This window comes from Brachyhypopomus gauderio, chromosome 7 (assembly GCF_052324685.1).
Source record: "Brachyhypopomus gauderio isolate BG-103 chromosome 7, BGAUD_0.2, whole genome shotgun sequence".
Lineage (NCBI taxonomy): Eukaryota > Metazoa > Chordata > Actinopteri > Gymnotiformes > Hypopomidae > Brachyhypopomus > Brachyhypopomus gauderio.
This window is the reverse complement of record NC_135217.1, coordinates 32,707,908-32,734,572: the sequence shown is the minus strand read 5'-3', so window position 1 is coordinate 32,734,572 and position 26,665 is coordinate 32,707,908. Positions and strand designations below refer to the sequence as shown.

The 26,665-nt window shown below is 45.5% G+C and overlaps 2 protein-coding genes and 2 long non-coding RNA genes across 7 annotated transcripts in view; 2 read left to right on the top strand and 2 right to left on the bottom strand.

Moving 5' to 3' along the window:
- Positions 1 to 1,563, top strand: part of LOC143518292 (uncharacterized) — a 35,620-nt gene extending 34,057 nt beyond the window's left edge. For both annotated transcript variants that reach the window (XR_013132149.1, XR_013132148.1), the window contains exon 4: positions 1 to 1,563. This exon is cut by the window's left edge and continues 1,362 nt beyond it. This is a non-coding gene — a long non-coding RNA (uncharacterized LOC143518292).
- A 7,050-nt stretch (positions 1,564 to 8,613) lies between these two features.
- On the bottom strand, positions 8,614 to 15,868 carry pkia (cAMP-dependent protein kinase inhibitor alpha). 3 transcript variants are annotated; one of them, XM_077013355.1, is made up of 4 exons: positions 14,986 to 15,215; positions 14,478 to 14,587; positions 10,487 to 10,664; positions 8,614 to 9,745 (listed from the first exon to the last, which is right to left on the bottom strand). In XM_077013355.1, exons 3-4 carry the CDS (start codon positions 10,635 to 10,637, stop codon positions 9,663 to 9,665), a joined length of 234 nt encoding a protein of 77 aa, XP_076869470.1. In that variant the 5' UTR covers positions 10,638 to 10,664; positions 14,478 to 14,587; positions 14,986 to 15,215; the 3' UTR covers positions 8,614 to 9,662. The 3 variants fall into 3 exon arrangements, with proteins under 3 accessions (XP_076869470.1, XP_076869468.1, XP_076869469.1); XM_077013353.1 differs by lacking the exons at positions 14,478 to 14,587; positions 14,986 to 15,215 and adding an exon at positions 15,326 to 15,868; XM_077013354.1 differs by lacking the exons at positions 14,478 to 14,587; positions 14,986 to 15,215 and adding an exon at positions 15,266 to 15,317.
- A 789-nt stretch (positions 15,869 to 16,657) lies between these two features.
- zc2hc1a (zinc finger, C2HC-type containing 1A) lies at positions 16,658 to 22,374 on the top strand. The gene is given in 11 exon segments (XM_077013352.1): positions 16,658 to 16,775; positions 17,580 to 17,650; positions 17,827 to 17,943; positions 18,070 to 18,105; positions 19,604 to 19,723; positions 19,725 to 19,746; positions 19,841 to 19,989; positions 20,226 to 20,334; positions 20,806 to 20,905; positions 20,994 to 21,098; positions 21,291 to 22,374. Coding segments are annotated over 11 exon segments (981 nt in total). The 5' UTR covers positions 16,658 to 16,759; the 3' UTR covers positions 21,427 to 22,374.
- Positions 22,375 to 22,555: 181 nt separating this feature from the next.
- LOC143519675 (uncharacterized) lies at positions 22,556 to 25,353 on the bottom strand. Its single transcript, XR_013132486.1, has 5 exons — positions 24,893 to 25,353; positions 24,180 to 24,308; positions 24,011 to 24,085; positions 23,347 to 23,478; positions 22,556 to 23,187 (listed from the first exon to the last, which is right to left on the bottom strand). It is a non-coding gene; the product is annotated as an uncharacterized LOC143519675 (long non-coding RNA).
- Between the last annotated feature and the right edge of the window lie 1,312 nt (positions 25,354 to 26,665).

The window sequence follows — 26,665 nt, the reverse complement described above, 5'->3', positions numbered from 1 at the left end:
ACACGGAGGTTTCGAGCATCCTCTCGCAGCTTGTTCAGTAGGCTACTGCAAGGCTAGAACAAGACGAGGGGATGGCCGTTTGGACACACTACGAATGGGGAAATCATAAAACCCTGCTGCCCTGTAGACTGTGACCCAATATGAACAATATGCTTCATGGTAATTGTATTTATTGGGCGCGGCGCCAGACACGGTGGTAATTATATATAGTTACAGTCCGTATTCACATATTTTTGATTTATGTATTTTTGCTTCAGTTGACAGATAAATAAGAAAAAACGCTGTATTAAACAGTAATAAATATGAATTATTTTGCAATCTGCTGGGAAATAATATTGTAATCTGTAAGGTAGCAGGCTGCACCAGTGGCAGTATTTCAGCAGGGCTAGTGCAATATGGGCTCTTTTGGCTGCGATTTTGCAAGTGCAGTTGATCAAAGCGTGGCCATTTACACCCAGACTCACATCTGCTCTTCACGGGTGGAAGAAGTGATCTGCGCCACAATAAAATGTCTGTCTACCTGCCTGTTTTAAAGGCACACCAGTACAGATTTATGCTACTTGATTTTTTTTTGTCAAAATATAAATATGTTTCAGATGAAATGGGGTACATAGTGTAAAAAGTACAGTGATTCATAAGGATGAGAACGGGGTAATTTACTTAATTCATTTTCTCTGCTGTGTGATCTGGGTCTGAATGTCCCCTGAATCCCATGACATAGCAAGATGAAAAGATATTTGGACTTGAATGATCCATTGTTCATTTGTTTATAAAATGAAGTAACCTTCATTTTAAGATGGTCACATCCAATAATTTATAATTGCAGATAAATGATTAAAACAGTGAAGAATATAATCAATTATGCTCTATGCTCTGTCTTTAGTGTTTACTCAATCTGTAAAAGGCATTCAATACAATAATGTATATTTACACATTTTTCATGTGATATATTTATTACAAGCTACACAGATAATTAAAAGGATGATTCAGCCAGATATATGCAACAGCTTCCATAAAGAACTGCACTTAACTCATTAAACTGATGAACAATATTCATTTACGTAGACGGTTATGAGCCCAAACATGGGGAGTGATCCTGTCATCTGGAATATGGACAGGTGTGTGTCTGCTGTAGGCAGCAATCATTTAAGAAAATGCAACATTTCGTTTTACAGTGTGCAAACAAGTTTGTCTCTCACTCTTTCTCTTTCCCCGTCTCTGTGTCCTGTGTCTCTCACTCTTTCTCTTTCCCCGTCTCTGTGTCCTGTGTCTCTCACTCTTTTCCGATCTCTCCTTCTCATTATCTTTGCTCCGCTCCCCACAGCTCTCTCTGTTCTGTGTTTGACCTTTCTCTGGTCATCTATTTGAGCCATATGATTTCTCTGGCCTCTCATTCACTGTCAGCATCTCTGGCCCTGGACCTCCTGTATGTCCTCATTACAAGCATCTCATCGTCACCTAATGTCACTGCCTAATTACCACCAGCCCTTCATCCGTGGCCGGCGACACAGGTGTCTGTGGCTCATCCGTGCCCACAGCTGGGGAGGGCGTCGACGGCCACGGCGAGACTAGGGGGCGGGGGGGTGGGTCGGGGTGATTTCTGCGAGGCAGGGCTGATGAGAATGCTTGCACTTCGAGCTTCGGCGCAGCACGGCACAGAGAGGCCGAGCCAGTCGGCCCGCAAGCTGCTGGATCATTATTTAGCCGGGCTTTAATGAGCAACGACAGTCAAGCCAATACCACTTCCTCTTGGAGGGAGGGGGCGGGGGCAGCGGAGGTGGTGGAAAGGTATGAGCTGTTTGTGGATTCCACTCCAAAAAAAAAAAGAAAGTAAAGGAAAAAAAAACTTGATCTGGCGTGTCCGTGAAACTGGGGATCTTTCTGGTACAGGATAGTTAACTTGCACATAGACTTGGTAAGAAAGAGAGAGAGAGAGCAAGAGACAAAGAGATGGGGAGAGAGAGAAGGGGAAAGAGAGTGAAGGAGAGAAAAATTAGAAATGATGATATGTGTGCATGTGTCTGCACCTGCATGCGAAAGAGAAGAAGGAGACAGAGAGAGACAGAGGCAGAGAGATTCGAAATGATGGGATGACAGTATTCCATCAGGACAGAATCCATCAGTGTCAGAGTGTAGGTGGAGTAGTCTGAGCAGAACTCTCTTTCACTCAGAGCACACCTCTCCTTCCTCTCTGTCCTGCACACACACACACACACACACACGCACACACACACACGCACACACACACACACACACACACACACACACGCACACGCACACGCACACGCACACACACACACACACACACACACACACACACACACACACACACACACGCACACGCACACGCACACACACAATGACGGCTTCCTCCTCCATAACAGCAGAAACTTCACTCACTGAGTATTTTTGTTGAAGTTTTTTTTCATCCTCCCTCCCTCCTCAGGCTCATGACTAGTGTCCACTCAAATCCCACTTGAAAATGTTCACGTTTTTTTTTAAACGAGAGCTATTACACTCCATTCACTTCTGTGCATTGTTTTCTTCAAGACTTCGTCATAGGTTAAAGCTAGGTCCTGTGCTATTAACAGGATATTAAGGTGACACTGTACCATAATGTTTCAGGGATTGACTTCTGGTTTTAATTAATGATAACTTTGACGTTTGGAAAGGACAACTACTCATCAATAAACATGAAGATGCCAAAAACCTGAAATAAATGGAGTCCAAAATCATCCAAGCATAAACCATTCGAGGCAGCTCCTACCACCAGAACTGTTGACTTATTAAATTGCCAACAAAACCAGATGAACCAGATGTCATTTGTTGTATCAAGAGAGTGTTTATTATAGAATCTATTTTCCCTTCAGTATGCTTATAGTTCTATATAGTTCTATAGTTCAAGGATGGGTTTAAATGAAAATGAAATGAAATGTGCCATATTTTGTCAATTGTGATTTTTACACCCCAATCGAAATTTGTCCTCCGCTTTTAACCCATCTGTGCAGTCAGAACACACACACACACACACTAGTGATTACTAGGGGGCTGTGGATCAAACGTACCCAGAGCGGTGGGCAGCCCTAGCCCGGCGCCCGGGGAGCAGTTGGGGTTAGGTGCCTTGCTCAAGGGCACCTCAGTCATGGCCTGTCTGGGAATCGAACTCACGACCCTCCGGTCACAAGACCAGTTCCCTAACCGCCAGGCCATGACTGGGTTTACACAAGTGTTAAAACAAAATTAAGTCAACAACATTGTACCAGTGCCTGCAGAACATATACACATATAGTGGTGGTGGCATATAGCAACGAACACATTGAGATTAAATTGTGGTAGATAACAGATAACAGGAAACTGAGTTTCTTTTATCCACATTGAGGAACTGAAGTGGTTTTTCCACTTTTTGACCAGATTTGTTCAATCCCGTATTCATATTAGTTTTAATACCCCTTGTCAGTGGTAAGAATGTGTCTTCTAATAAGCATAACTAATATGAATAGGGTTAAGGGGAATATCTGTGCTAGTTCCAGTCATTATGAGACTGTACCTCCTTGCAAAACGTTCCAGTACAGAATCACGTGAAGAAGAGTGTTCTGTTTCCTCTCCCACATCTCACGTGTCTAGAATGTATCTCACTGAGTCTTTAATGAGCATAGTATGTTCTGTGGAGCACCTTAAACCGAAGGAGTTTTTGTCTGCTATTGAAGTGTCTTATTTTGCAAATGTCTTTTCCCAGGTTTTGTTCATCAGTGTAATCTCAGTCCTGCGTCTTCTCAGTTTAGCTTTTATTGCTTTTCCTGTCTTTATTTCTAACATAGTGTGTTGTTTATAAAGGGATGTCATTTTGGCCTCTGATATTGTCTTGTAAGAATTCAAAATATTTCTCACGTAATTGTAACTGTTGCTTTATCTGGTAAAATTATTGATTTTCAAAAAGTGAGTAGAGATATGTGTTCTTTTGTTTTGTGGAGTTTTTTATGAATCTCTAACCAGGTGTGTTTAATATATGGTTTATGAGTAGCAAATATATGTATATGGTAGAAGGGAACAGAGGCTGCTGGGTAGATGTCTACTCTAAAGTTACCCAAACAGGGGACTTTGCTTGCCAGGTTCAAACTGTCATGCCTGAGCCACCCAATAATACATCTAGAGATGAAGGAGACAGAGTCCTTCTTCACTTAAGGTGGACATAGTACCTTCAATTAAGGTGTACATAGTACCTTCAGTTAAGGTGGACATAGTACCTTCAGTTAAGGTGTACATAGTACCTTCAGTTAAGGTGTACATAGTACCTTCAATTAAGGTGGACATAGTACCTTCAGTTAAGGTGGACATAGTACCTTCAATTAAGGTGGACATAGTACCTTCAATTAAGGTGGACATAGTACCTTCAGTTAAGGTGGACATAGTACCTTCAGTTAAGGTGGACATAGTACCTTCAATTAAGGTGGACATAGTACCTTCAGTTTACTGCTAGCAGGTTTATTGTTCCATAAGAAACAATCTGGCTGTTCAGATGTTTTATAAAACCAGTTAGGAGCAGTCATGACCAAATTATGTGAACCTGGCTGATGAATAGCTGATCTACATATATTGTGTGTTGCTTTATTAGATACACTCATGTAGGAGTGCAGGTGTCGCACAGATTTCAGCTGGTGCTGAACTCATTGTGCAGTGTGCAGTATCTTGGCCCATGAGGGCAGCTACTAGCAGTTGCCCCAAATTAGATGGCGCATCTGAACAGTCTGTTCTACTTCGTCCCAGAGATGTTGTACAGGATTAAGATCTGGGGACTGTGAAGGCCAGAAAAGCAAAGAACACTCACGGTTATGTGCCTGGAACCAGTCTGTGACTATAAGATGCTCGTGGCATGCGGTAAACTTGTCCATCCACAAGTATCAGAGGACCCAGAGTATGTAGAAAAACATGACCCACACCATTATTCCACCATTACTCCACCAATACTCCACCATTACCCACACCATTACTCCACCATTACTCCACCATTACCCACACAATTACTCCACCATTACCCACACCATTACTCCACCAATACTCCACCATTACCCACACCATTACTCCACCATTACCCACACCATTACTCCACCATTACTCCACCAATACTCCATAATTACCCACACCATTACTCCACCATTACCCACACCATTACTCCACCATTACTCCCCCTGCTCCACCATTACTCCACCATTACTCCACCTGCTCCACCATTACGCACACCATTACTCCACCATTACTCCACCTGCTCCACCATTACCCACACCATTACTCCACCATTACCCACACCATTATTCCACCATTACTCCATCATTACCCATGCCATTACTCCACCATTACCCATACCATTACTCCACCATTACCCACACCATTACTACACCATTACCCACACCATTACTACTCCATTACCCACACCATTACTCCACCATTACTCCAACATTACCCACACCATTACTCCACCATTACCCACACCATTACTCCAACATTACCCACACCATTACTCCAAGTTTGTTACTAATCAAATCAGATACCAATGTCAATACCTCACTGCATCAGTTCTTCTAGATACACTTGAGTTTTTTAAAGAACTCCACATGTAGGTTGTTCCTAACATCTTCTATGGATGTGGACTTGTTCGATTCCTTCCATCTCTTTAGATAATCCCAAACAGACTCAATGATGTTGAGATCAGTGTTCTGTGGAGGTCATACCATCACTCCCAGAACTCCCTCTACTTCATGCTGAAGATAGTTCTTAATGACATCTGTTGTTTCAGTGGAGGTTCTAGACCATCTGAACCAGACCTGGACCAGACTGGGACCAGTAGTTCCAGTACCGGCATGACGCAAAAGTAAACATTCAATATTAATCAACATTTTTATACAGTTTTCCATTAAAAAATGATCAATTCTGTTATAAATGATCACCATTCTGTGCTTTTTCTTTTATGTTATTTGCTATACAACAATAATGAATCAATTATCAATATTATAATTCTTGCAAACATTCTTCTTGCTTGTTTATGCTGTGGTGACTGTGCATGAATTATAAACCATGTAAATACATGCAGCCCTAAAGTCCTTCACATGCAGCACATTCTCAACACCTCTGGCCTACATGACGTGTAGCCAACTCCTCACTGAGGACAGCAGCTGAAAGTCCTAAATGATGTAACCCCCTACAAAGAGTAGCAGGAGGGGTACTTGCAAAATATAGCGACAAAGTACCCCCCCCCCCCCCCCCCCCACTGGTATGTTTAGGGTCTTGGTCATGCTGCAAAATAAATCCAGAGCCAATCAGATGCCTCCCTGATGACTATTATCAGTCTGTATTTCTCAGCATTGAGGACACCATTAATCCAACTCCGGTTGTTAAAATCCAACCCCATACATGCAGTGAACCTCCGCCGTGCTTCACTGTTGCCTGCAGACTCATTATTGTCCCACACTCCAGCCCTTCAGAGGACAAACCGCTTCTGTTACAGCCAAATATTTCAAACGTTGTCTCATCACTCCAACACCTGCTGCACCCCAGTGATCGTGTTTGAGTCGAGTCGCTTGGCCTTGTTTCCACATCAATGGTTTGGCTTTGTGGCTGCAATTCCTGCATGAAGACCACTTCTGGCCAGACTTCACTGGGCAGTAGATGGGTGTGCCTGGGACCCACTGCCTTCTGACAGGTGTGAGATGATGGCACAGCTGGACAACTGCCCATTTCTAATGGATGTAAGCATGATGTGTCTTTGATTTGCTACACTAAGTTTCCTTTGCTGACCATCGTGTCCTCGGTCCTCGGTGTTGTTGCTGTCTTTGTGCTTCTTCAAAAGAGCGTGTGCGGCACATCTAGAATCCCCAGCATGCTTTGAAATGTTTGCCTGGGAGAGACCTCAGTGGTGCGGTACAACTGTGTGTCTTCTTGCTGTCCTTTGACTTGCCATGGCGTAAGACCTGTGACATGAAACTGCCTTCCACAGCCTGACCTTTATAGCAGAGTTTGGTGTGTGTGTGTGTGTGTGTGTGTGTGTGTGTGTGTGTGTGTGTGTGTGTGTGTGTGTGTGTGTGTGTGTGTGCGTGTGTGAAGCTTTTGTTGTAAGTACTCATATTTAAAGCTCATTAACTAAAGTCAGAACTCTAATCATTAAAGCAGCTTCACCACTTTCATTATAGATTTAACTTATGACCCAAGAAAAATTCCCAGAGGTGAATGTGGAGTATTGACTGTACGGTGGTGTTTTGATTCCTGTTTAATAAATGTTTTCAAGCAGGTTTCAAGTGTGCATTTAGATACTGTTCCTGTGGTGCGGGCGAAAACCACGCAGATGAATCGCTTTTATTCGGTGGCTGAAATAGTCATGAGAGGAGCGTGCGATGCTCGGTGCTATGATGCTGAATGATTAATGCGTCGCTCGGCCTGCCTAAAAGCCTGCAAAGGTCAGCGGCTCTGAGGAAGTGATTCTGCCCTCCAGTGATCTCAGAATAGTTACGTAAAAAATGCAATTGCAAATGTCACGCGGTTACAGCTCGCGAAGACTTCATAGGCTCATCCCACACGAACCACGCCTGTCCCATCCGTCTCACTGGTGTATCAGTGACAGTCAAATGGGCTAATGCACATTTAGAACCCGAGTCACCCGGGGTTAGTGTATTTGTTTGAATAATGGACATCTGAAATGCTCTTCGTTGTTATGCCATGTCATTAGCAGATTGCTGTGAACTGGTAATGAAGTGTGTAGCAGTCGAGCGACTTCATCTGAAGGATATTTGTGCTTTTAAAAAGGCCTGTGAAAGGCCTGTGAATGTGCATATTCTAATGTGGAGGTCTTCAAATATGTACCTCAAATCCATTTTATGGTCCAGGAGTTTATAATCACTGGCAGTTATTGTAGCTCACTGGGCACACGATAATCACACCTGTCTCCCAGGTACAGCCAGGGTGAAGGTTTGAAGTGCTGGGACCTTCTGCATATGTTTAGTACAATGAGAAGGAAATAAAATATATGCTCACTTAGTTACAATATGAATAAAAGTATAATTCAGTCAGAGAGTACAGGGTAATAAGTTATAGAAAATAGAACCTGCCAGGGAAAAGGCTATTGAGATTCTGCTGAAATCGCAGAAATGCATTTGCTCTGACTTACCATAAGAGGGAGCTAATAAGCGAAAATGAGTGTAGTTTCTTCGAGTACAGCTCCTGTGGATGAAGGCCGAAACCGTTGACTCCATGCGCAGCGTGTTGATTCAACTTCTAGAGTTGTAGCTCATCTAGAGTGGCTAGGCGATGGTAACAAAAAGACCATGGTTAAAATCCCAGGCACCACATGAACTGCCGTACTGATAGGCAGTGTTTTGTTCAACTGGTATAATTACCAATCACTTTGTGAGATATCAGGTGTTTTAGGACAGGTAATACCACTGGACATTTCGGTCCTGCCATTATTAACACCTTAGGAGTGATGGACATAACAAAAAAATTAATAAAATACTGCAAAGTTATATTCAAATTGCTTAAGTGTTGACATGTTGTGATGTTATAGATTTTCAGACTTCAGGTAAAAGATTACAATTAGACCAGAGTGAAAAACAACAGACAATATCATAATCAATCACTTTTATTACCAAACCTGTTAAATAAATTGAACATGGAATTAAACATGGAAGACATAAATAATAATTGACTTTTCTGTGGTGTAAACTGACTGACCAAGTTGTACACAAATTCAGGTAAACTAGGCAGTGTTAACCCAGAGAATCTTTTCCATGTTAATTTTTCATTATCTTAAAAAAGTTACACAATCAATAAATCACAACATACTGGTAATGTTAAGTCCACTTTTACAAAGCTGCATGATAAGGATCCTTTCTCTCACATACACACTCACACACACACACACACACACACACACACACACACACCCTACATCTTGTTTGTACACTATGAATATATTATTGTGCCATGCATGATCTGCAAATATCTGTATTTTGTTGTTGTCTTGATTTCTGATGAGCTGTGACGTGTCCAACAGTCACAGTGCAGCAGTGTTAGTGGTGAAGCCCTCCGAGTGTGTTCAATATCAACATCAATCAGAAGAAACAGGGGGCACACCTGCTGCGATTACTGAAGAAAATAAATAACAAACACCAAATGAATCAATTCAAGCATAACACACCACCACCTCTTTATATACATGTAAAAAACACTCAAGGATAAGAATCTTAGCACAGCTACTTTGGCAGTTGGTCTGTGGATCTGAAAGTGTGGCCCACTGGCGAGGATGACCAGTGTCTTCATGTTCTTTGGAAAGTCATCGTTCAGAAGCCTCCATCAGAAGCGAATCCACCACCTCCAACCAGACAAGCAGCTATGTAACTACAGTGCTTAGCTTGGGGCAGGAGGTTCCTACATCAATGATGGTCCAGAGGAGAAGGCAGGGCCTCTGCAGGCACCACGGCGAGGTGCTTCATCCATTACTGGAGATGTGGACCCAGCCTCTGACAGCAGCCTGCAAGCCAGTGGTCATTCCAGAGCGGTGCAGCAGAGGGCGTCGTTCCCGCTGTGCATGCGCCGACTCTTCCATGCCTGCAGTCCTCAGATCAGCCACTAGAGGGAGCTGATGGAACGCGTCCGCCTCCTCCTCTCACAGGAAAGGCTTATGTGCCGTCCTCTTTCCTCTCCTCGGGTTTGGGATCAGGGTGTGAGGGGCCCGAGCTTCTCTCACCATCATTCCCCTCACCTGACAGAGAATGGGAAAGAGCTTAATGAAGGATCATGGGAGAAAAGTGTAAAAATACATTAAAGGGAGAGTGTGAGGAAGCTGGGAGATGTTGGTCAGTGTGTAAGAGTGTGTGTAAGTGCGTAAGGCTATCCAGCGAGGACACACAAGCCCGTGAGGCGTGGGTAGCTGTGGTCTCTTCCCTGCCACCCTCTGCATCAGGCTGGGGTTTGCCAACAGGAGCTTGGGAAAAGGCTGTCATGGCAGTAAGGGCAGGGCTCACACAGAGCACTGCTAACAAGCTCCCGAGATGATCCACCTCTCCTGGAGCCTTCTCAACCTCTTGATAATTCATGGTGACCTAGTCTTTCAGTGCCAGGTGAGATTACTAAAATCACTCAATCTTCTGCAGGTTTGAAGACGAACTCACTACTGCTTAGTTTACCATCTACAAACAATCTGTTATTGATTTGACTGAACACGGAGATGAAAGTAATGACTCGGCTTCAGAGCTACAGTTCAGCTGAGTGAGATCAAGTTTCAAATGTGATGGCTTCTGTGTACAATAATGGAAGACAATACGGTGCATAATCATCAAACGTGTTTTGAGGACACCAAGACTAGCAGAATTCACTCCCTAGGTTCTGTCTGTAGACAGAGAGAAGCACAATGCCTAGAACATCTAACGTTTGTGTTATGGGAGGTTTTTGGAGTAAGTGCTCCTGCCCATTTCCTCCCAGGTGGGTGAGATGGTGGTCTTGCCTGCTTTGTTGAGGCTGAGGTCTGACAGAGCCTGGCCGAGTCCACCAGTGTCCAGGTCACCAGAGTCTCCCAGAAGATCATGCACTGCATTTCTTCTGCCTGTCCTTCCAGAGGCTATGAAGTCTTCATACGTAGCCTCCACATCAGTCATAGCTACCTCATTTCAACATAGCAGTGTCTGAGAGAGAGAAAGAGAGAGAGAGAGAGAGGGGAGAGAGAGAGAGAGAGAGAGAGAGAGAGAGAGACATTCAGCAGAGAATGATTTTAAAACCCCTGCACCCACAGCTAGTCATGCAAAGCGGTTAACACTAAATAAAACATGTTCATCCCCGAAATATTATATGGACAGAAGCAAATTGGAAAGACTGGAAAAACAACCCACAAACACTGTTAGAGGACCTGTGGCTAAATCTGGACTTCGACATTAAGGAAATCCCCTAGTAAGAAACATCTCCCATGTTCTTGGGTGTCATTAGTGTCCAGGTCCCCATGTGCTCTTAAAGACAAGCACCATCAGCGGGTGGAGTGCCAGAGTTACCACAGCACCACATGAGGCCTAGAAACCAAACCCTCCTTTGTACACATGAAACAGAACAACTTAAGATGTTAAACATGAATACAAACGTGTTCTGCAATGCATGAAGCTTGAAAAATCTGTTGCTGCTATTGTGGCAAGACGTGATTGGAAAAAATTAGAGATTCAAAATTGTAGAGAAGTAAGCTAGGTTTTGAGAAAAGCAGGAAGTTTTATGTTGATTTATGTTACAAAATGTTACAAAAACTGCCCTCAACAGGGCCATTTAACATTGAATCAAAATCATTATTTTCGATTCCAGTTTTTGTCCTCTACGTGTATAATGATTTATTGCACTATTAGTGTAATTGGATTTGGTTTTCGATAAAGTCTGAATAAATCATGGTCATTTCTGTATTGGGAATTAAAAAGGCATATTGGGTTTGGGCTCAAATGTTTGTGTGTGCTCCCATATTTTTGATGTCAGAAACCGTAGTGCTCCTTAGGAAAAATCTTACCACTAAATATTGTAATCTCTATAGAATTCACACCTCTGTTACAATGCACAGATTTTGACCTTTTTCTGTCTAGAAACAGCTAGAAGAAACTACTAAACAGTGTGTCCCCACTGGAGAGAGAAATGTCATGGATCCACTGAATCTCCTACCAGTGATTAAAGTCATTAGAACTATGCCCTGTGGTACTGTGCTGAAGCCCTATGGCTATTCTTAGCTCCAGCCATCATCACAGAACAGGCGATCTCAGCTGTTGACTTCAAAACAGTGTCACAACGTAGACAAACACTCATGAGGAGATCAACATAGTGGAGACGTTGGTATGCTAAAATAATCCCCAGATGGTTGTTTATCCAAGTCAAGGGTGTTCCAGGCTGTGTAAGGTTTAGTTTCCACCTCTTTTCATTACAGCTACCGGGATTTTCCAGTGTGGTGGGATTTTTAACTTTTAACTTCCTGTTAGCACATGTCCTTGCTCAAGCTGAGCAAAACTGTTCTTGTATGACACCGAGGACGGATGTGAGCATGACGCGTCTGATCGTGAGGGCACCATGATGGACTGAGGAGGGCTGTGGTCTAGTCATATCCTTCCAGGCACCGAGACGTCAGCAGCCTCCAAGACAACCAGCCTGCAGTGCCTTTTATGCAGACTGAGTCTGTGTGCGTATGTTCGATGCTTCTCAGTGCTGCCTTCCAAACGCCTTTAAACTGGAGGAAAAACAGGACTCCAAATATGATCTCATGTCTCCTTGCACAATAGTCACAATAGTCAATAGAGGTGAGGAAATGTCAACACCTGTGCAAAAGTGAGGGAACGAGTTGGAACATGAGCAGAGTAGCTCCACCCCCCCCCCCCCCCCAACAGCATCACCATACCCCCCTCCACCACTACCACACCCCCCCCACCACCAGCACCACCACACCCCCCACCACCAGCACCACCACACCCCCTCCACCACTACCACACCTCCTCCACCACTACCACCACCACCTCCACCACCACCACCCCCCCCCACCACCAGCGCCACCACCACCTCCACCACCACCACCCCCCCCACCACCAGCACCACCACACCCCCCTCCACCATTACCACACCCCCCCTCCACCACCTCCACCACCACCACACCCCCCACCACCAGCACCACCACACCCCCTCCACCACTACCACACCCCCTCCTCCACCACTACCACACCACCACCACCAGCACCACCACACCCCCTCCACCACCACCACACCCCCCCCACCACCACCACCACCACACCCCCCCTCCACCACTACCACACCCCCCCACCCCCACCACCACCACACCCCCCTCCACCACCACACCCCCTCCACCACCACCACACCTCCCCACCACCAGCACCACCACCACCAGTACCACCACACCCCCTCCACCACCACCACACCTCCCCACCACCACCAGCACCACCACACCCCCCTCCACCACTACGATACCCCCTCCTCCACCACTACCACACCCCCTCCTCCATCACTACCACACCCCCTCCTCCACCACCACCATACCCCCTCCTCCACCACTACCACACCCCCTCCTCCACCACTACCACACCCCCTCCTCCACCACTACCACACTCCCCCTCCACCACCTCCACCACCACCACACCCCCCACCACCAGCACCACCACCACCAGCACCACCACACCCCCTCCACCACTACCACACCCCCTCCTCCACCACTACCACACCACCACCAACAGCATCACCATACCCCCCTCCACCACTACCACACCCCCCCTCCACCACCACCACCACCACACCCCCCCACCACCAGCACCACCACACCCCCTCCACCACTACCACACCCCCTCCTCCACCACTACCACACCACCACCACCAGCACCACCACACCCCCTCCACCACCACCACACCCCCCCACCACCACCACCACCACACCCCCCTCCACCACTACCACACCCCCCCACCCCCACCACCACCACACCCCCCCTCCACCACCACACCCCCTCCACCACCACCACACCTCCCCACCACCAGCACCACCACCACCAGTACCACCACACCCCCTCCACCACCACCACACCTCCCCACCACCACCAGCACCACCACACCCCCCTCCACCACTACGATACCCCCTCCTCCACCACTACCACACCCCCTCCTCCATCACTACCACACCCCCTCCTCCACCACCACCATACCCCCTCCTCCACCACTACCACACCCCCTCCTCCACCACTACCACACCCCCTCCTCCACCACTACCACACCCCCTCCTCCACCACCACCACACCTCCCCACCACCAGCACCACCACCACCACCAGCACCACCACACCCCCCTCCACCACTATGATACCCCCTCCTCCACCACTACCACACCCCCTCCTCCACCACTACCACACCCCCTCCTCCACCACTACCACACCCCCCTCCTCCACCACCACCACACCTCCCCACCACCAGCACCACCACCACCACCAGCACCACCACACCCCCCTCCACCACTACGATACCCCCTCCTCCACCACTACCACACCCCCTCCTCCACCACCACCATACCCCCTCCTCCACCACCACCATACCCCCTCCTCCACCACCACCATACCCCCAGCCCTTTGGCACCCAAGTTCAAGTCCAAAGAATCCATCCGCTCCATGGGTGGGTAGACAGCTCCTTTAGGCAAAAGTGACAACTGTGCAGAAAGAGGCACATGCCTGTTCCATGTGTGCCACAGCAGACCCCAGCAGCACCAGTGAGCCCACCCACACACACTTGTGCAACTGCAACAGTTTTAACAGAACACCCCTGAATAACTGACTACCATTATTCAACAAGTAAGACACTCTCAAGTGCTAAGAATTGGTACAGCATTTTATCACATTTGGGCATTTCTAATATCTGCCTGCTCTGCAAATGTCTTAGGCTATATATGTATACATGTATACATGTATACATACATACACACATAAACATAAACACACACCTAACATTGCAGCCTTGAAATCGGATCACTTAAACAAGCCCGGTGAGGTAAAAGCCGATGTCTTTATGTAATGCTTCTGGCAGATATGTGCCAAATGTCTGCGTGCCTTTCTGGTGAATAAAGTCGAGCTGGTAAATAATAATTTTACAAAGAGAAACTCCAATCCATAGGAGCATGTCAAAACATGGCCACAATAGCAATGCCTTTCCTGTGTGAAAACGTAATCGAAACTTGAGATTCAATGCACTGATATAAATAAATGCCGTATAATGGCAGTGATTGACATCAGTATTGATTTATGTGCCGCGCGAATGTAAAGACATAAAGAGCGCGCAGCTCCGAACAACAGGGTGATTATAACAATGGAATTAATGGAGCTGTCTGCTGATGCCACGAATAAGCACGACAGGTGCGAAATTAGCTATATTACTGTCTGGTTTAGCATAGCTATGTGCAAGATTTAGATATTTTTATCTACATGCTTTTATATACAATAACAACAGCCTACTTTTATTTCTGACGACGTTCAGTCGATTTTAAAGTGACCGGATTTATAAGATGTGAAAGGCCTGGTCATCTATATATGAATTGCGCGCCAGGCACCACCACAAACACTCGCGGGTGGAGTTGGTTAACGATTTTCACTGCATTTGGACCTGTATGGCGAAGCGTTCGCGTCTTCCAAATAAACCCAGAGACAAAAGATGAAATCATCCACGCTCGTGCATCACAACAGCCCGAGTGCACGGGACATACGGGCGCACGCGCATAAACGAAGCTTAACCTACCATTTGTGTCGTACGAATAAAGCCGTCTCCATATCCAACACGCATCCCGAACAGACCTACCTGTTTTAGTCTTTACCACGTCCAAACGAGCAGGTCTTCGCAGCCCAGACGTGTGTGGTTCACGTGAGACGGAGCGCAGTGAACGGGTCTGTGGCGGAACCTCTAGTGTGGGTGACAGTGTGGTCACTGCTGAAACTACCGGAGAGATCCAGCACACTCTCGCACACCAATCAGCCTTTATGTCTTACTCTTTATTAAACTCGCTTTGTACACAAACGCAGATTCTAGTTTGACCAAGGGCCTAGTGGAATATGAGCTTGAAAAAGAGTAATACTTTAAAGGATAAAAGGAATTTACCCTGAATCTAAAGCTTTATAACTGGGGCTGAAACTGTGCGTAAAACAGTGTGCGCCCTTCTGTGGTTACAAGTTAAAGATGTTTTTTTCTTTCAGATGACATCTGAAAAACGCTTGTAAAACGCTGCTGCCAACATTGGCACAATCCGTGCTGACACACAGCTGCGCGGTTCCGTTCCCCATCCTGCACAAGTGCACGAGCACATTGCAGTGCCAGACATCTCTCTTGGAGAAAACGGGTTCCTTGTTCAACAACAAGACGCGCTTCTTCTGTGAAGTGTCTCTCTACTGCCAGCAGACTCGGACAATATTGCAGCCTATGCCCACTTCTCTTCCCGACAGTGATTTTATGAACAGCCCGTAGATCGGATTTCCACCGTTGGGGGTGACACTAGGAGTAACTGGGTTTAAGCACTTATTTAAACAACTCACAACAGGTTGTGAACAGTAATTTATACAATCCCAATAAATATATATATAGGCTAGCCAATAGCACCTGTCTAAAATACATAATGGGGCGTAAACTTATTCTGCGATATTGCAACGTACAGCGTGAGAATAATGCACGTTTTAATAATTTTGCTGCATCACATATGCACGTGGGGCGCAAACTAAACTAAACTAAATGCACCCAAAAAATTTCTTCCCCAATATAGCGGGTCGCGCGCCCCACGCCCAGCCCAGCCCAGCCCAGCCCAGCCCGGCGCGCGCGCCCCCTCCCCTTCTGGGAACTGGCCAATGAGGTGCGAGGATGTTGTCACGTGGGGGACTGTCAGGCGGGCCAGGTCCGTCCCGGTCAGAGTTGCCAGGTTCGTAATTTTCATGCCAAATTGGGCTTGTTTGAAAATTCTGGGGTGGCGGGGTGCAGTTTTTTGGGTTACTTTTGAGTTGGGCTACCGCGGGAGTTACAAGTGAACACTAAGAATCGATCGCGATATAATACTTAATTTGTCTCCATTTTACACTCGCCACCCCCTCCATGTGATCTTGAAAGTTGGCAGCCCTGCAGACAAATGCTTTGGGCTGGTTTAGGCTTCTGAAGGGCGGATTTTTACACTGACTTTGTGCAGGATTTTTTGTAGGACCTGGCAACCCTGGTCCCGGTTGCTACAGCAGCGTGTGTGTGTTACTAGGGAAGATGGAGGAGTTGGAGGGTAAGATGGAGCCCAAACACCACAACAGAACCCACAATAACACCACAATAACACCACACACCCCGAACACACCCGCGTCCTCTCCAACTAGACGTGTTTTAGTGGGCCACACTTGCAGGATTTAGTTCTTCTGGGTCGTGTTCGTGTTGTGGTTTAATGGACCGGCGCCGTGTTAGCGGGCTAAGCTAACGGAGCCCGTCCGCCCCCCACGTCCACCCCGCCGGACCGGGCCGGTGGGTCCGTGTGTCCCGGTGGGGTGTTTAGAGCCCGGTTCTCCGGTCCGTGAGGCGCTTCTCGGTTGTTATTGCTCGGGTTCCGTTTATTTGTGTAGTCCGGGCGGATGAGGGCTCGGTGGCCTTTGTGTTGGTGTAGCCCGTCCCGGTTTGGTTAGGGCAGAACCGGACCTGGATGTCCAGATGTTTCGGGTCGGCCTGGTCCATGTAGATGCCACTCTGTCTGGACTGTTTTGAAGTGAATTGGCAAATACAACCATCACTACTGTTTAAATAACAGTCTGTGATTATTTCCACTATTTTGAGTTTCACTTCATCAGGTCCCCTGGGGACACATTGTTTTCATGTCCTCAGTAAATTTGTAAAATCATTAGCAACATTTTCACTAATTATTTGTATGTAGACACACCATACACGTTGTTTATGTGTTTTCAGTATAATGTTCGTTGTTGTTTATATTGTAGAGTCATCATGTTCAATTTGGGAGTAATCACGCACTGAATGTAGGCGAGCAGTCTTTCCCTGTCTGTAACGTTTTTACACTTTTAATGTGTTGCTTTGATTTTCTAAGTTGAAGCTCCAGTAAGTGAAGATCTGGTACCTTGCAAAATTTGTGGAAGAAGATTTTTTGCAAAAGTTCTGGTAAGTACTCTTTAAGTAAGTGATGAATGAAATCTGTATTGTTTAATGGCCAAGTTAGTCGTGTGTGTGTGTGTACAGTGTGATATATTTATTTCTGTACATAAGGTGTGGTGAATCTCCTCAGCGTGGTGAAATCACACAGAGATGTCGAGTGTTGACGTTGTTGCTCTGTGCAGAGGAAGCACGTTCCCATCTGCCAGAAGTCAGCAGCGAAGAAACGCAAGGTGTTTGATTCCAGCAGGCAGAGAGCAGAAGGGACAGACATCTCTACAGTGAAACCCCTCAAGCCAAAGGTAGGAACAGGGGTCCCGTCTTGGCTCTGAGGGCTAGGACGATCCCCCTCATCACACCTTAACTCAAGGCTGATCTTATTCCCCATGCTTATGAATACTCTGAGACCCATTTTGATTGTATTTCAGTTACAAAGTTCTTCCAGCAGTTCGCAGTCTGGTAAAGTAAGTTGAGTTTTTGTTTTTGGATGTGGGTTTGTTTTTATTATTATTATTCAGCAATTGTTTTCAAGGAAATGCTTGAAGGGAGAGTATTCTGTGTTAAGGTGTTTGAGTTTGACTCTTATCTTTGTTTGCTAGCCTGATTACGTCACTATTATTATGCCCACTGTGGTACGTCCTCACAGTCAGAGTGTGGAGGCTCTCTGTCTCTTATAATGCACAGAGGTCTGAGGACGACCTTAAGGAGAGAGCATGAAACATCCCCGAAGCTCTTTCTTTCATGACCCTTATCCTGAGGTCTTGCAGAAGCATGCAACAAACTCTGCAGTTCTCGTTATTTTCAGGAGTGTGCGAGGTCTGTCTTAGGATGACCCAGGGGCTGCTGCGTGTTGTATATGCACATCGTGCTTCAGTGGCTTAACATACAGGAACTGCCTTTTACTGATGGTTCTTTAAGGTTTTCTTTTGCTTTGGAAAGGCAGCGAATATCTTCCTGTTCAGCTCATACTGAATGAATGATTCCTCGAATTAATTTTGAAAGTCCATGTTTCATCGAATGTGATGTACATTCTGCCCGACTTTGAATGAGGTCCACATAATTAGACAAAAAACTCTTACAAAAGGAAATGAAAGTCTAGTGCTGCTAATATGAGGTTATAAAGGATGTGGGATAATAAGTAAAGGTTCATTTCCGGGCTTAACATAAAGTACTTCTGTGGATTTCTGTTATCCTCAGTGCTGTATTATTAGCTCTATTAGGAGGGCTTTAATCAATCTCTCTCTCTCTCTCTCTCTCTCTCAAATTTAAGCTTTAGAAATCCCGATGCACATTTTTTTTGATGAGTCATCATTTTGTAAATGTTGCACTGCCCTTCTTGCGTCTGACCTCTCCAGGTGTGGTGGTAGTTTTCAGGTGTGGTGGTAGTTTTCAGGTGTGGTGGTAGTTTTTAGGTGTGGTGGTAGTTTTCAGGTGTGGTGGTAGTTTTCAGGTGTGGTGGTAGTTTTTAGGTGTGGTGGTAGTTTTCAGGTGTGGTGGTAGTTTTCAGGTAGTTTTCAGGTGTGGTGGTAGTTTTCAGGTGTGGTGGTAGTTTTTAGGTGTGGTGGTAGTTTTCAGGTGTGGTGGTAGTTTTCAGGTAGTTTTCAGGTGTGGTGGTAGTTTTTAGGTGTGGTGGTAGTTTTTAGGTGTGGTGGTAGTTTTCAGGTGTGGTGGTAGTTTTCAGGTGTGGTGGTAGTTTTCAGGTAGTTTTTAGGTGTGGTGGTAGTTTTTAGGTGTGGTGGTAGTTTTCAGGTAGTTTTCAGGTGTGGTGGTAGTTTTCAGGTGTGGTGGTAGTTTTTAGGTGTGGTGGTAGTTTTTAGGTGTGGTGGTAGTTTTCAGGTGTGGTGGTAGTTTTCAGGTGTGGTGGTAGTTGTGTTTCAGTGCTGTGCCATCCATGTCGCACCCTGTGTTCACCCTGCGTTTGGAGACCAGCCCTGCCCATAACCACCGTGTTTGCCTTGACAGCCTGAACCACCCAAAAAACAGTCCAACTGGAGACGCAAGCATGAGGACTTCATCGCCACCATCCGCGCCGCTAAAGGCTTAACTCAAGTCATCAAGGACGGGGGCCCCTTGCCCCCACCGCCCCCCCCCGTCGTATGATCCAGGTTGGTGTTCTCAGGACATGGCAGGATGCAGGACAGGAACGAGCAGTGATGCACGTGGCATGACTGTTGCATCGTGGTTTATCATTTGTTCCAGATTACATCCAATGCCCGTATTGTCAGAGGCGGTTTAGCGAAAACGCAGCGGACCGGCACATAAAATTCTGCAAGGAACAGGCGTCCCGTATTTCCAACAAGGGCAAGTTCCCTGGAAACGAGAAAACCAAACCTCCTCCCAGGAGCCAGGTGAACCCCGCATAGCACACCACTCTGGGGAGAGGGGGAGGGAGGAGAGAGAGGGAGGGAGGGAGGGAGGGAAGGAGGGAGAGGGGGGGGGGAGGGAGGGAGGAAGGGAGGGAGAGAGAGAGAGAGAGAGAGAGAGAGAGAGAGAGAGAGAGAGAGAGAGGGGGAGGGAGGGAGGGTGGGAGGGTGGGGGGACAAGAGAGCTCAAGAATGCATTAATATCACTCCTTTTCCTGCAGTACAAACTCCCTGCGGTGAAGAAGGTGAACTCGGTGTCGTCTGCCCCAGGAGTGTCGAACTCCTCGCGTCTCCCTCAGCGCTCCGCCTACGGGCCTCCGTCAGGAGCAGGTATGGGCCTATTCACCATGGCAACCAGATTGGGGGGGGCTACGCAAGCAGTCTGACAGCACCCGTGTATTCCCAAAATTTGGAAGTGCCATCGACACAAATCTGTGTTCGGGGACAGGTATCAACATGAAGTTAATCTCCCAATACAACATGTTAGTGTAAGCGTGAGGAATGGCTGGCTGGGCCAGTACCACAAGTGTCGTGATACATAATACCATAATGATTAATACACTGAGAGACAGAGGCTGCTTCTGGCCCACAGTCAGTCAGACTTGTTCCAGCAATAATGTTGCTCAGAGATTTCAATTCCCAAAAATTCTACGCTTGCTCAACCGCGTCAAGCTAGTAATGTGTTTGAGTTCCTTGTACCAAGTCAGGAGTCCTGGAGGTTGAAAAATCAGTGAAGTAGCAGAACTAGAATGAGAATATCAAGACACCGAGGTAGACTGCACTCTTACCTTCCCTCCACAGGCACCCCCCCCAGTAGGATCTCTGGCACTGTGCGCTACGTAACATCCGGCTACTCTCCGTCCCGCCCCCTCCCCGGTGGCCTCACCAGCCCCCCCTCTGGGTAAGGCCCCTCGCCAGCGAACGCCCCCCAGCGAGTCAGCCCCCTCGTGAACGCCTGTTCACGTGGCCTGTGTGTGATGTGTCTGCAGGGTTAACGTGAAGCCCAAAGCGGTGGTTGTCCAGAGCGCTGCCACGACCTCCGCAACAGGAGCATGCAAAAAGAAGGTGTACAATGCCGACAACTATAATTCAAGGTACAGTGGCAGGAAGTAACCATAGAAAACAAGACGAACTGATGTAGTCAGACAAGGCCTCGCTGTGGTTAGCTATAAAACATTAGTTGGAAGACGCCTTTGGCATGGATCTGGCGGGTTGGGGCGGTGAATGTCTGCTACGTGTTGGAAGTTCAGCTCTGGTTCCCCACTGGTCTCTCTCTCTTCCGTCAGGAGCGACGTGAAGGTCGACAGTGAGGTGGACCACGGCACACAGGGCACCAAGTTCTGCCATGAGTGTGGGACCAAGTACCCAGTGGACTGGGCTAAGTTCTGTTGTGAGTGTGGGGTGAGAAGAATGTGCATTTAAAGAGAGAGGGAGAGAGAGAGAGAAGTATTGCTCATGTCATCCTGAGATTCTCTCCATCATGGTTCATTCCCTTTCACCATTTTGAGTTTTGTCTTTCTTTCCTTTTTTATCCATTTGTTGTTGTTTATTATTGAAGTGCAATATGATGGGCTACTGATTCAAAAATTTAATGTAATTATTTTTTAATTATTTAAAAATAAATTCAATTTCAATTTGCCCTTAACCTGTTAAACTTGTACCCACAATCAAAAGAATTAAGAACGTTTTTAAAGTGTCGCACATCACGACTTTCAATTGATTCAAGACTCAGCCTCTACAACTCTATGTAATGGAAAAGGGCAGTATTATAACTTAATTTATAATAATGTGCTATTTATTATTATAAAACTGATTTATTTAGAAATAATGCTTAAATCAAGCAGTTCAGTTTTGTAAGAACTTTGTTTTTTATATGTTCTTAATGCTTAGTCATTATATTTAGTATTTTCATTTGTACTGAAATGTGTGAGAAGAGCATTCAGCCCATAGGAACAATTGGCCGGCTCCCTCCTGCTTTGCCCACAAGTATATACTCAAACAATGGCACACGCTCACAGCTGCGGCCTCAGGACGTGCCGCGACCCCCCCCCATCTGCCACATGACCCGCCTGCTCCAGCCCCCCTGCGCCTCTCCAAAGCCGTCCTGCCTACACGGCTGGGACCATCTGCACGTCGGTTCACGTGAGCTCCGTTTCCGTCCTGCGAGGCCAACGGAACGCTTGCGCGTCCCTAGTTAGCACCTCGTCCCGCAGGTACAACCAGCCTGTCAGCGCGACCCCATCCGCTCTCTGACCGCAGCAGACGCAGGACGCTGCTGACGGGCGGGATGCCGGCAATAGATTTGGCGTTCTGCGCATAGAACATCAAATGCATTTAAATGCCTTCCTAAATAAACATTGTTGCGAGTGATCTTGTGTCCTTGTGATTCCTGAGTTGGTCGCTTTGCTGTGTGGTGACCCTGCTGAACTGGGGTGTCTGAGGTCAGGGGGTGTGGTCTGTGGTCCAGCCAAATCTCCTCAAATCTGCTTGGCTCATTAGACATTTGTTATAAAACCACCAAAATGTAAAAAATAATAAGAATGGGCCTCTATATAAAAAATATATTTATTCATATAGAAAAACATACACGTCAGAGAATATTGATTGTTTCAGCAGCTTTGTGAGTATAACCACAGACCTAGAAGCTGAAAGACTGCACCATGTCTATGTAAAACATGCAAATGGTTTTACAGTTAATTCAGCAAAATTACAGGCGTACAACTCCTGACGTGATATTCTGTATATTGCATAAGAAGACATTTGTAAGCGGACATTAGAGTTAAAGTGAACATCCACATTTTTAAGAATAGTTACAAACATGGAATGTAGTTGAAAACACCTGTTTATAAAGTACAAAGTTCATAAAGTATCTTTACCAACTCCAGCCTGTCGTCCGGGAACAGACTGTTGTCCTTTGAGTGACAAAAGCGGTTTAGTGTCTTCATTACGCGCTTGTTCCCTCGTAGAATCTGTCGTGTTTGCCATTAGTGAGCTGCTGCTTTTTGATTGGTTAGTTTAGTTTTTGTTTGTTGCATCTTGAATGTCTCTCATCTGGGGTTGCTATGGAAACAGGCCCCACACTTAAGGAGCAGAGTTGTATTGCTCATAAGCGATCTGTATTTTCGCAAGGTAGTGTTTCAGTTTGCAAAGCTTCCAGGGGAATGATCTGTTCCCCTGGTCTGCCTGTTCACCAGTGGTTGACGAGTGAGGGGGAAAAAGATTTTTTTAATGTAAATTGTTTGGGGGAAAAACATACAGGTGGATGGCAGAGACCATGGCATATCTGGAAGATAAATATCTTGTTCCTCATATAGTGTTCTAGCTGCATTACACATGACTTACCTTCTGTTTAGGACATTGACATCCAAGAGATGCATTTATCTCTTTCACGAGGGCTGTCAGCTCCGTTTCCAGCTTTTCTATCAAACCCTTTACTATAAGATTACAGGACACAGTGTGGATGCGATAAGTTGCCTGTTGGGCACATGTGCAAGATTAAAACATCAAAGACAAATAAAATTAGTAAAGAAGAGCAATTATTCTTATATTCTTTCTTCTTTGGACACTTGAGGGACATCAGAAATCTCAGCTATACCCATATATGTATTAATTTTGTGAGCAAGTTCTCTTTTTGGACACTGGGGGGCAGCACACCTCAACTGTGCTGTCAGGTGGAGGGAGCTACACACACAGATGCGATGACAGGTAGTGATGGTGTATTCCCTTGGCTGACAGCCAAGGACTACAAGTCACCTTTACACTCACAATAATTCAAGTTAGTCATGAATGGGCAAAACAAAACTAATCTAAGGCCTCCCTTTAAATTCTATTAAAGACTACCTTTAGGATCCCAATACTAGAAACGAATAAACTACATCTGGTACATCTACATGTAGTAGTTGTCCATCTTTCATAACTGTCATATATTGTAGGAAGATGTTGCGTTGGGTAGTGGTTTTAGAGGAGGTGACTCCGGGCCACACTGAATAGATAATAATATACTTACATTTTTTGTTTTATGCGACATATTAATTTGCCTCTTGCACGTCCTATTCTTCAGTTCGGTCTCAATTGTGCTGTTCTATGAAGTGAAAGTAATACATATTTTTCAGGTCTACGTACACAACCTGGTGTCCATGTATAAATGTATGTATATTCGTTTAAGGCCCACTTACAATGTTCTGCAGTTGTCTGGCAATGACAAACTGGTAATCCCGAGAAATCTCATCTTTAGATTTAGTACTTTCACAGGAGAAGACAAGAGGCGGCAGGAAGAAGGCCAAAACAGAAATACCAAGAAGATGCTGGGGATGAGAGTGAATAACACACCATTTAACAGTACAATTTAACCTTAAAAGCAGACCACGTCCTGGTACTTTAACTGCAACTACCAACTATTTAACCGGTCCTGATAACAGCAGTAACCGGGCGGACTGTGACCCACGGTCCGGTCCAACACTGTGAACTTGGTCAGTAACGTTAATTCATCACAGCTGTTATCACAGCATCCATGATGTTCGGGTGTCACCTTAACTAACCCCGTCCGTTTCCACAAACCCACATAAAGCGACTTCCAGGGTACATTCGCTTTCGAAATGAGCTTCCTTTCCTGTAAATCATCTCTTTAAATCACCAGTTTCTCTTTGACTGTGATAATGTGGTAGAAACTGCGGGAATCCCCCAAAGAGCCTATAAATACCAGCCGGGTGAACCTGCAGTCAGAACCAGTCCCTCTTCAGCTCCTCCAACAACACTGCGACGCGTAAGAAAACCACTTTATTCCTCTATTTTTTATCAAAAAGTATACAACTTGTATGTTTTTAATCGTGCCTTACAAACCCCTCCAGACAGACTGCGTGTCATGTAGCGACTTTACTGCTAAACTTACCATTTGTCATTTTTAATCCATGTTCACGTGCCTGAACGGGTCGCGACTAAATCCCCTCAGACTGGACTAGACGGGTCCATTCGTGCGGACGCTGTTTTCTCCTTTATTGTCGCAGATGTCACATTGTAATCATTTGGGATGTTTCTGGATCCTCTAGTTTGGAGAAGTTCGGGTGGCATTATGAAGCTTCCGCCACTGGGTCACGTTGCTTTCGCTTTCTCACGTTGCTTTCTCTTTCACGTGTGCCAGTAGTGTGTGTGTGTCGGATACGACGGAGAACGGACCTGGTACATTACCGGAGGACCTCACAGGCACTACAAACGTGCGTTAGTCGTTCATAGACCAGTTAAAACATCTAATTAAAGGCTCTTTTCTTAAAGCGGTCACTGGCGGTGACTATGAAGGTCATTCATGTCCAACCTGCTGCTAGGACAAAGTACGTTGTCAAATAACCTGAGATACACACGGTGTTTAATCGGTACATACTGGTAGGAAGGTACATACTGCTCTACGTACATACTGATCTAGCAACCAAGGGGGATAATCTTGCAGTTCCATGTCAAAGTAGATCATTTTTTATAATAGCTTTGTGGTGAATAGTTTTTTCGGCCAGCCCTTGTATAAGTCGTTTCACTACACTTGTTAGCCATCTCTTCAACATTGTTATGTTTCAGAAAGTTATTCTTTTCGTGGCCTAATTGGTATTTTTAATGGAAATTTGACATATAATCGAATGTGAGAGATTTAAAATACAGTACACCATAAACACTATATTATGAGAAACCTTTATGTATTAGAAATAGCTTGTGAGTGTAGAATTAGTGACTCGGCAGAATCAGTGTTAGACTTCCTGCAATATTTAAATGGTCTCATTAGTACAGCAGTGACACTGATCAGTGTGTGAACTAAACTAAGGCAGCAGTGCTGTGTGTGATGCATTCACACCAACTAAACACCCATCGCCCTTTCAACTGTGCTGACACAAAGGATTCAATAGTGATCCTGTGGTCAGACTCACACTAATGAATATGTTACAAAGTTTGTTGGGCAAAATATGGTCAACACAGTGTAATTGTACACATGTAAAATGCACCTAAAGTAGCCTGTGGGTTAAGGTGATGATCTTTAGGTTTTCAACAAGGGGAGGGTGTATAGATAGATACATAAACAATTTTACCAGATTTATTAGATCAACAATTTCTTTAAGAGCTTATGTGGCCAAATAATCATATTGCCCTATTGCCTTATATATATATATGACACATAAATACATTTGTATTTTTAAATACAAAAATGCCATTTTAACAAGACAGATGTTCAATCCACATGTAGTCTATAATAATAATCTATTATTAATATATATTTCCTCAAACTCTGGTCACTTCACATCTATATTTCTGACAGGTTTGTTTTAATGAACTTTTTTACTTTTAAAAGTTTTTTTATATTGGTAGTGGTATGTGAGTGCAAGGAGACAAGCTCCCAACATCTCTATCAGCTGTGTGTATGGGCATGGTTAGGCCTGACCAAACAAAAATACACTTACCAAAATAATACTTCTACCTATATTATATAGTTATACTCTATGTATTCTGGCCATACACTTCTGTGAGGCAGTTACAGACACGCTGAGGAGGGCGTGTACATGGTTGACCATTTGTGGCGAGTGAGATGACAGGACCTTTATGGACCGGTCAAGGCAGAAACACCTGCACAGTGAATGCTGCCTGTAGCCAGCAAATGTCACCATAAAAGGGAAGAAAGTCTGTAACA

Excerpts from the sequence above, each read along its gene's own strand:
- pkia (XM_077013353.1), bottom strand. The coding sequence starts at position 10,637 with ATGACTGATGTGGAGGCTACGTATGAAGACTTCATAGCCTCTGGAAGG. Across the intron at positions 9,746-10,486 it reads CCTCAGCCTCAACAAAGCAG|GTGAGGGGAATGATGGTGAG; the intron begins GCAAGACCACCA and ends ATTCTCTGTCAG.